Genomic DNA, 9,647 nt, shown 5'->3' with positions numbered 1-9,647 from the left:
TGTTGCATTAATACTCTTGAGGCAGGCGTAAGAAGCTGCCCAGATAACCCATGGTGAGGCATCCCAGAGGAGGACACCATACAAGGAATCTGGTTATTGGGAAAGTGGATGATTCATCCTATTACTTTTTTAAAGAACTGTGCAATAACTTTTTGAACAGTTGAATGATGTTTTAAACATACCGGGTTGCTAAACCTCTCAGAAGAAATATCCGGATCTAAGAAAATCTGGCAAAGCCATCTGAATGAACACCAATTTTTATCTATCCTAAATGTTAAGATTATTTTTAAACGCTAATTTATAGATATTTGTACACTAGGGGGAAGTGTCTGGTGAGCAGATAGTTGGCCAAGGGAAAACAGATTAGAGGCAGGAAGGCTGTGGATATTCTATTTACACGCTTAGTAAAATACCTGACTCCCTCCACAGAGTACAGGCCATCCTAGGGCTGATAGGTTGCCAAGATGCGGCCAGAACATTTCAAACTCTCCAAGTTACACTGTCTCAAGGTAACTCTGGAGGTATAGCCCCTGTCCTTCAGTTCTCTCCAAAAGCTTTCAGTGTTCTCATGGTCTCTCTTTTACCCATCTTTAAACCAATTAAGGGCATTTATGAGCATTCACTGGTTTCCCAAGATACTGCAATGAAATAGCCTAGGTCAGCATACCCCTAGGTCATATCCCTAGGTCAGCAATGGTTCTGAAGAAAGCACCACTTATGACAGCACCAGGCTGGGCTGAGGAATTAAGAACTTTGTGCTGTACTTCCCACTCTTTCTCTGGCCCCACGCTCACTGCTCTCCCCACCACCCACTACCTCTCTGAGTCCTCAGGAGGAGGCACTGGAAGAGAGGAAACGTAGGTTAGCACCAGCCAGGCTAATGTCTGTGGGCCACTGCAAACTGATTTCTAGTTAACTACCAACAATTACTCATTCGGCAAACAATTATCAGGTTTGATAACTGTTATATTATCAGATATTGATAATATATTGATAATTATCAGGCTTGCTCCTGGTGAGGCCCCATGCCCTCAGTTACTTTCCAAGTTTCTCCCACCCTCAAAGATTAGGTTGGAAATCATTTTTCTCTGCTCTTTCTTAATCAATGCCTGCAGTATGTAGGACTACATGACTGAATTCGAGTTAGGAGTATCAAAATGTTTATAAATAATAAAGGATTCACATATATTAGAAATGAGAGTCTGTTATTCAAAAAGCCACAAAATATCTCATTTAGAGAAGACACTTAACAAAATATACATCTTAAAAATTCAGCAGTCAAGAGTGCTTTTTATAATTGTTTCCATTTGAGAAACAAAGAATGAAAATAGATAAGAATTATAGGCAAGACTTCACACAAAATATGCAAGAAGCATCACGATGTTTTTCTGAGATTCCCCTTTATGGTGATCTAGTCACACACCACTCACTGAAGGACCGAAGTTCAGATGTGCACAGCCCAAAGTGGCAGTGCACTCAGGGGGCTTCTTTCTCTCACCAAGTGACACAGCGGAGGCGAGAAGGCTCTACCAGGAGCACACAATCCAGCTTCTTACCCAGTCTGCTAGCATCATCAACTGTCAAACCATTTGCTCCTCTTTGCAAGAGGAGCTCCTTTAGACGGTCCCAATAATTTCTGCTTATATTGTTCGACCAGCTGGTTGAAGCGTATTTCTGTCTTATTTCCCTTAGCTTTCTTCCTAGGTACCTACAAATGAAAGGTAAGGACACATAAGATAATCAGTTTCAAGCATTAAGTATTACCTTACCCTCAGACCAGCCAAGGGAGAAAGTAAGTAAGTTCAGAGATCCTGTCCACCAAAAGAGGGACTTTCAAGGAGTGACCGTGTGAGAATCATCCATTGCTAAGAAATCAGACCAGGAATGCCTCAGAGAAGGGCCCCACTAAAACACCATCCAGGTGTTTCCGAGGCCTCTCCCACTCCAGCTCCCAAATGTTCACACGAATCTCCTCAAAGATGAGTCAGTCTCGAGTCTGGCTGGTCTTGCTTGCCCTTTTCCACACCAAGAATGACGGAGTTTCAAATAGAGCTCTACAGGATAGTCTGATGGGTCAGGGGCTTTCGAGAGACAGAGATTTCTTGAGTAGGGTGAGAAGCTACTACCTCTTGTACCCTTAAAAGAAAGGAACCAGGCAAGGAAAAAAAAAATTTGACCTCAAATGATCAAGAATGCAGGACCACCACTTTCTACTGAAAAGAACTAGGGCTCCTTGGAAGCTAATGCCAGGACTGACGAAGAAATAAGAGAAGTTGGGACATCCGGCAGCACTAGAATGTAAGGACACTCTCAAAGACAGGGTCATGTCAGAAGGACTCAGGAGTCAACCTGAAGGGGCTTCTGCTGGCCTCAGATGGGACAAGAAAAATGACTGCATGACTAAAACACATCAAGTACATAAAAACTCAGGAATTCACAACACTAAAAAAAATTTCACTGGTCATCAGAGGAGGCTGGTAGGGAAACAACTCATTACTCTGGAAACTGATAAAAGAAAAAAAAAAAAAATCAAGCACTGACCCTGCCTTTCCTACACAAATGGTATTTCATGGTAACTAAATAGTTGACAAGGTAAGGTTCTTTTTTCCAGAATTCTTCTTAAGAAATGCAAAAGGTTTGACAAGATTAGAAAATCACCATTCTGCACCTCCTACAGATCTAGATAGCAATCATCAATGGGTGCTAAGACCATGAGATGGGAGGCTGACGGGGGACTTCACGAATGGAGGAGTAAGGCAGACAATCCTAAACCTACTGATGAATCAGAGCATCACTAAAAATGGGGCAACCAGGCACCATGCACCTTATGGTGCAACGCAACACAAAGCACACAGCACCACCTGTGAAATACTCTCGCCAAGAAAACTGAACTTGAATCTAAACAAGGCTCTAGATCTAACGACCAGTCTGTAGGCAAGACGGGGTGTTAGAGGAACAAGTTAAATGACAGCACAAGGAAGAAGGCAACTAAATTCAAAATGCAATACATTCCAAGGCTAAGGACCCATCTTATCCAACAAATTAACAGCATGGGGGGTGGGGGGTGGTAAGGAAGACTGGATATTACAGGGGGAAAAAAGATTTAAGAAATTTAAAAACCAAGTATAGGGAATTCCCTGGTTGTCCAGTGGTTAGGACTAAGCACTTCCACTGCGGTGGCCCAGGTTCAATCTCTGATCATGGAACAAAGATCCCACAAGCTTCAAGGCGCGGCAGGGGAAAACAAAAACAAAAACAAAAACAAACCTAAGTATAACATATGGACTTTGTTTGGAACCTCATTCATACTAACCAACTTAGAAAATATATTTTTGGCAACTGGGAACACTTTAATGTGGGCTACATATACACTATTAAGGGCTTATTAATTTCATTAGATGTGATAATGGTATAATATGTGTTTGTGTATATGTGTGTATAAGGCCTCATTAGCTGGAGATGAATTCTGAGATATTTTTCTGAGCAATATACCTCATTTCCACATGAGGCACATTTACAAGCGAAGCAGAATTCATTTTAATATACTCACAGGGTGGATGGGGTGGGAGGTAGGTAAAACAAGATAATTGTTGAAGCAGAGTAACCAATACATGGGGTTCATTTTATTATTCTCCCCACTTTTAGGACCATGTACCTCCACATCCTCTAAAAAGTTGCCATCTTGTATGTAACTGCAATCTAGAAGCCCTTTCCTTTTGCTCAACTAGTCAAGGCACATGTGGCTGCCGACCCCGGCAGAGCTGTGCTATACCAAAGCCTTGGGGACTACAGAACTTACCTGCTTGGAAGATAACTTCTGTTCCTCTTGCTTCTGGTGGTTTACCTGGGGCTTTGGCTTCTTGGGAGGGAAAGGCTTCATTTTGCCTTTGTCCCGCACCCTGAAACAATATGGTCAAGTGTCACCCTGAGTTCTTCCTCTAATTCGCACCCCTGAGCTTCTCTCAGCCCAAAAGATAAAATGCCTTTTCTTACACTGGCTCTTTCTAAGCCCATGAGAAATCATGCTATAAAGGGATACTGCAACAGAATGTCCTATGGCTCAACATCTGTATACGTGTCTTTTTGTTTTGGCTTAAAACCTCAAGGGAATCTCAAAAACTTCATTTACTTAACAAAAGTTCTGTAAAGATCGACTTGTTGACAGCACTAATCTGTTGTCCCAAACAGAAACCTCAAGTAGGTGGGCATCAGCTCACAGAGACCACCATCAGGACAGGAGGAAGCTCTTCAGAAGAGGAGAAAAACCGCATGAAAGCCTGCCCTGAAAGGCTCCTCTGAGGTGCCCTCTGCCAGTCCTGTTCCAGCTTCCATTTGGTCCAAGAGTGACTGCTGGTGTAGAGATACTTCATGTGGGACTGGCACACATTAAGCAGCCCTTTCATCCAAACAAAAGCCACAAAGAGGAAAAAGGGTGAAGCAAAACAAACCCTCTCAGACACCATCCTGCATCTCACCTAATTTTGGGGCCTCGGTGTGAGGGGAGCACAAGGACCTTTCTTCTCTTCTTCCCATCAGACAGTTCCACGTGCTCCACTTCAGCCTTGGTCTGGAACCCTGTCCATGAGACAGATCCTGCCGTCTCCTTCTGCTCCACGGAGGCCTTGCTTTGTTCCTGCGTGTGGCTCTTAGCTGCTTTCTGTTGCTGTTTTTTTCCAAGCTCTGGTTTTTCTTGCTGGGGCTCACCAGTTGCAGAGTTGGATTTCACTTTTTGCTGTATAAGAAAACAGAATGCCATTTGGTTACTGGGTGAGGTTTATTTGCTGGAAATACTCAGCAGAAGAGGAACGAGCTTAGTGAGAGAAGGGGAATTCTTCCCCCAAATAATGAGAGACTGTAGGAAAGTGAATGCAAGTAGTTCACAGGCCCTGACATAGTAACAGATGGTTACTGGGTGGGGGACACAAAACAATCATTTCCCTTTCCACACGCAGAAATAGGGGCAAAGTACACGTACGCCCAAACTCAAAATCCAGTAAACGACAGACAAGAAAAGGCCAGTAGCATGGGACAATTACCAAAGGTGTAACAAATGTGTAATGGAAATGAGAAGAAAAAAAAATATTTGAAGTAATAAGAGTTGAGGATTTCCAAACTTAAGGATAGACACTAAACCACAGATCCAGCAAGCTCAGCCAAAAACCAAACAGAACATTAAAAAAAAAAAAAAAAGTACACCGAGGCATATCATATCAAACTGCAGAAAATCAAAAAGAAAATCTTGAAAGAAGCCAGAGGTGGAGAAAATATATTACCTACAGAGGAACAAAGTTAAGATTACACTGGATTTAAAAAAAAAAGAAAAAGATTACATTGGATTTCCCTTCGGAAACCAGGTAAGCAAGGATAGAATACAATGAAATATTTAAAGTTTGGGGGAAAAAAATCACCAACCTAGAATTATTTACCCATGCAATTATCCTTCAAAAGTGAAGGAAAAACAAAAACTTTCTCAAACAAAAGTTAAAGAAATTTGGGGCTTCCCTGGAGGTCCAGTGGTTAAGACTTGGTGCTCACACTGCCAGGGACCTGGGTTTGAGCTCTGACCAGGGAACTGGGATTCCACAATACACACAGTGAGGAGAAAAAGGAAAAAAAAAAAAGTATACACACACACACACACACACACATATATTTAAAGAATATATATAGGGCTTCCTAGGTGGCGCAGTGGTTGGGAGTCTGCCTGCCAATGCGGAGGACATGAGTTCGATCCCTGCTCCAGGAAGATCCCACATGCCACGGAGCAACTAAGCCCGTGTGCCAAAAAATAAAATAAAAATAAATAAATAAATAAATAAATAAAAAAAAAGAATATATATATATTTAAAGAAATGTATCACTGGTAGACCTGCCTTGCAAGAAATACTAAATGAATTTATTAAGAGGAAAAAATGACAGGTCAGAAACTCGAATCCACATAAAGAAAGGAGGAACATTAGAGAAAAGATGAATGAAATGAAGATAAGGAAAAGATGACCTGAGAAAGGAGACATAATGTTACAGATTTATGTCACACTGAAGTGAGAGTAGGAAAAGAAGACTCATGTGAAATTAATATAGTAATAATAATGTTATTTTGTCCTTTTCACCTCAGAAATCTAGATAGGCACACTGACACAGCAAAGATCTAGTACATGCCTCTCATGTGCCAGTCTCTAAGTGCTAAGGGCACAGATGGAAAGAATGAAGTGTCTACCTTTTAGGACTCACAGCCCAGTGGAGAAAAGAAACATAAACAAAGTAAAAAACTAAAAAAAAAAGTTTAAGGAAGCTCATAAAAGTACAAGTAATAAAGTCATCTCTTTTAAGAGGTGGGGAAATGCTACTTGAGGAACATGAGTATGGAAACTGAGTAGAAGTATCCCTGAGTCAGGGGAGAGGGACACTCCTACACAGAAAGATCAGTATGTTCCTAAGTACAGGCAACAAATCAGGCAACCTGAATTTCCTAAGCCAGCAGCTACAGGATCACCTCTGACTCAGGCAGTAAATAATTCTTACAACTACAATAACAAAGCTGCCTTGAATAATAACCAGAACCCAGATTTTTCCAACCCAGGGCCATTGTATTAACTACGGAAACTGCTCCTCTATAGGTCATGCTCATGATATACAACATAAAGACACCAAAACACTGCAAATATTTGGTATACACGCAAGTTAACGTATAATATCAATGAGCTCTGTAAGAGTTATGGTATCAAGAATAACCTGGCCTTCTATGTCCTGCGGCAAAATGGATAAGAGAATGAGTACTGTGAGCTCATTTAATCCTCAACAACCGTGTAATGTAGATGATGTTAATCCTATTTTTACAAACTAGAAACTGAAGCTGAGAGAGGTAATAACTTGCCAAGGAACACAGAAAGGGGCAGAGCCTGAATTTGAACATGAGTATTCCTGTTGCCAAAGTCCCTGTTCTTTCCTCTATACTACACTAGATTAAAAACAGTATTAAAACTATCAGGCATCACACTTCTGGAGCCATCTAAGAAGAAAAAAGAATTATGAGAGAGAGCTGAAATCTACAGGTAATGTAAAACTTAACCTTGGCTGTTAATTTTGACACGAACCATCACCAAACACGGCAGTACAAGCACTGCTGACTGGTAACAACAGCAGTCTGATTCTCCCCTCTCTTTCTTCCCCCTTCTATCACAAGCCAGCCCAGCAGAGGAGAGATGGCCTTCAGAGTTCTAGGGAACTAAAAGCAAAGGGTAACAAAGAACCTAATGGGGCAGGACCATAAACTGAACAAAACAGCAGTTTAAATATGGCCTGAAAAAAAAATTGTTTTAACTGAACTGTACACTTAAAAATAGTAAAGTTTATGTGATGTGTATATAACTACAATTTAAAAAACAAAGACAGAAAAGACATTTCAGCTCTGTACCAGGCTGCGATGCATCCTCAGTTCCTTTATTTTCAGTTTCCTTCGATCTTCCAAAGAGAACTCCACTATTGGTCTCTGTGGCAGAAGGGGACAGAATGTCATTCATCAGATTCCTCACTCTCTGCGTGCAATGAGCTCTTGCCCCCCACCCCCCCACCCTCTTTCTTGCAAGTCAGAGGGTGCTGCTCACTTCACTCTACCTACAGGCAAGGGGCCAGTTCCGCAAGCAGGCTATCCAACTCAGAGCTCCCTCTAATCATCTCACCAGCTGAATCACTGCTCACTCCTCCATCGCCTTGCCACTCTTACCCACCACACAAACGTCAGAGAATTTTCCGCAAATGGCCCTCAGAGGGACATGTCCCCCCCCCCTCCCCCCACAGGATGAGGCTCACCTTTTGAGGCCCAAAGACTTCCGGGTTGTTGTTGATGTGGCGTAGGGCTGCCAGTGCATGCCCATGCTCTTGGAACTCTGCAAAGGCGTAGCCCAAGGACTGACCCTTAATTTTCCCATGAGCACCTTTAAGGTCTCGCATCACCCGACACTATGAGTAGGACGAGAAAAAGAATCAATAATTAAAGGATGAAAATCCTTAACAGCTTCAACAAGAAATCAAGTTATTGGAACAGTCTTCATCTATATCACCATGACAAGAGTTTTACTGGAATAGCACTTATGAATGTTGTTTTATTAGAATACACCTACTGAGAGCACAAAACAAATTAAATAGATATTTTCTTGCTTTCCAAGAGTTTACAGACATCAACATAGACCTACAAATAAGCATGTAAATAAAATAAACTTCCCAAGGAAAAAATATAATAGTTAACTGTTGACACGACAATACATTCAAACTGAAAGGTACATGGTACTTGGGGTTGTATATGTTAGCACTGAGGCTGAAGTGCCATCTGTGGATCTCCTCACTGAACAAATCACTCAGAAAGGAAATTACTGAAGAAGGGAAGGATGACAGCCTGATGGCTTTAAGTAAGAAAGAAAATTCAGGCATGGGGAAGATCCTGCCCAACATGTAGCCTGAGAAACACAGAAAGAAGCTTCAGCTGTCTTTGCTCAGAGCTCAGATCCTCTCTGGCATGATTTTTCCCTATATCCTTAAGTTGTCATAGACAGCCTGGGGCACCAAAGAACAGTAGGCTATTTTGGGGAAACTGATCGTTTACATGCTTTCACTCCTGGAAGCTGTAGTTGTCATGTAACGGAGAAGTCTAGGTATTGGGGACACTTGGACGCTGCATTTGGTGTATGTCCAGTATCTACTCTGTGCCTAAAAATGTGCCATGTACTGTAGGGAAATCAAGAAACGCATAAAATGAGGCTTCTGTCCTCAAGAGGCTTACTATCTTATTCAGACACTATACTTACACATATGAAAGAAAGAGGAAATTCAATATAATGCAAATATTGTAACACACACACACATTTCTCTAAATGGTGACAGGTGTTAAACGTGCAGACTCTTACTAAGTACTGTAGGTGTTAATGAGGAATTACACCACTGACCTCTATGCCAGTAACACTTACTGTGAACAGTTTTACCAAGAGTGGTGTCAGCTATGTGCTGATCTGTTCACATTCTCTCCTGGAATGCCCCAAATACCAATATCATACGTTTTGAAGAGGATTTCCAGGAGTTGGAAAATAGTTTATGGTGATGAATCAGAGCAAAGCAGATTCATAACACTGGCCGTGTTACTCATTCAGTAAACACTCATCAAGAGAGGACTATGTGCCAGGTACTATGCCAAGAACTGGGAACAATGAGGTAACACCTGCTCTCAAAGAGCTCAGTCCGGTTGGGAGAAATGACTGACAGACAATCACAGGACAGTGGAGTAGTCAGTGCTACGACAGAGGAATGCAGGGGTGCTGTGGGGGTACAGCACAGGTTTCTGTACTCACACAGCCTAACTGAGTCTTAGTGTGAGTCCAGAATTTGTCTGACACACTATTGAAGACCCAGGTGGCTCCCTATGCTCACCACAGGGGGCTGAGGACTTACTATATATAAGGTGAGAGCCTAAATGGTAGTGAAATGCTCTTCTAAAGAGCAAAGCACACAGATTATTTTCTCTACAACAAAATTAACATTACAGCACCTGGTACAATGCTGAGAACACAGCAAGTATTCAGTAAGTGCTTGCTAAATTATTTCATGAGGGCAGAGACGTTCTCACATTCTGCTGCAACTTGGTCAGATGTGAAAGGCAG

The 9,647-nt window shown here is 41.8% G+C and overlaps 1 protein-coding gene across 2 annotated transcripts in view; it reads right to left on the bottom strand.

The window, feature by feature from the left end:
* Positions 1-1,215: 1,215 nt before the first annotated feature.
* The window catches only part of RBM28 (RNA binding motif protein 28), a 31,932-nt gene continuing 23,500 nt past the window's right edge, over positions 1,216-9,647 (bottom strand). For both annotated transcript variants that reach the window (XM_057732731.1, XM_057732732.1), the window contains exons 15-19: positions 7,810-7,959; positions 7,415-7,489; positions 4,476-4,732; positions 3,800-3,899; positions 1,216-1,708 (exon numbers count right to left, since the gene is read on the bottom strand). In XM_057732731.1, the coding sequence (XP_057588714.1) occupies positions 1,574-1,708; positions 3,800-3,899; positions 4,476-4,732; positions 7,415-7,489; positions 7,810-7,959 (717 nt within the window). In that variant the 3' untranslated portion in view covers positions 1,216-1,573. The remainder of the gene's footprint in view (positions 1,709-3,799; positions 3,900-4,475; positions 4,733-7,414; positions 7,490-7,809; positions 7,960-9,647) is intronic.

This window comes from Hippopotamus amphibius, chromosome 4, assembly GCF_030028045.1.
Source record: "Hippopotamus amphibius kiboko isolate mHipAmp2 chromosome 4, mHipAmp2.hap2, whole genome shotgun sequence".
Lineage (NCBI taxonomy): Eukaryota > Metazoa > Chordata > Mammalia > Artiodactyla > Hippopotamidae > Hippopotamus > Hippopotamus amphibius.
Note: the sequence above shows the minus strand (reverse complement) of the source record. Positions and strands in the feature narration are given on the sequence as shown.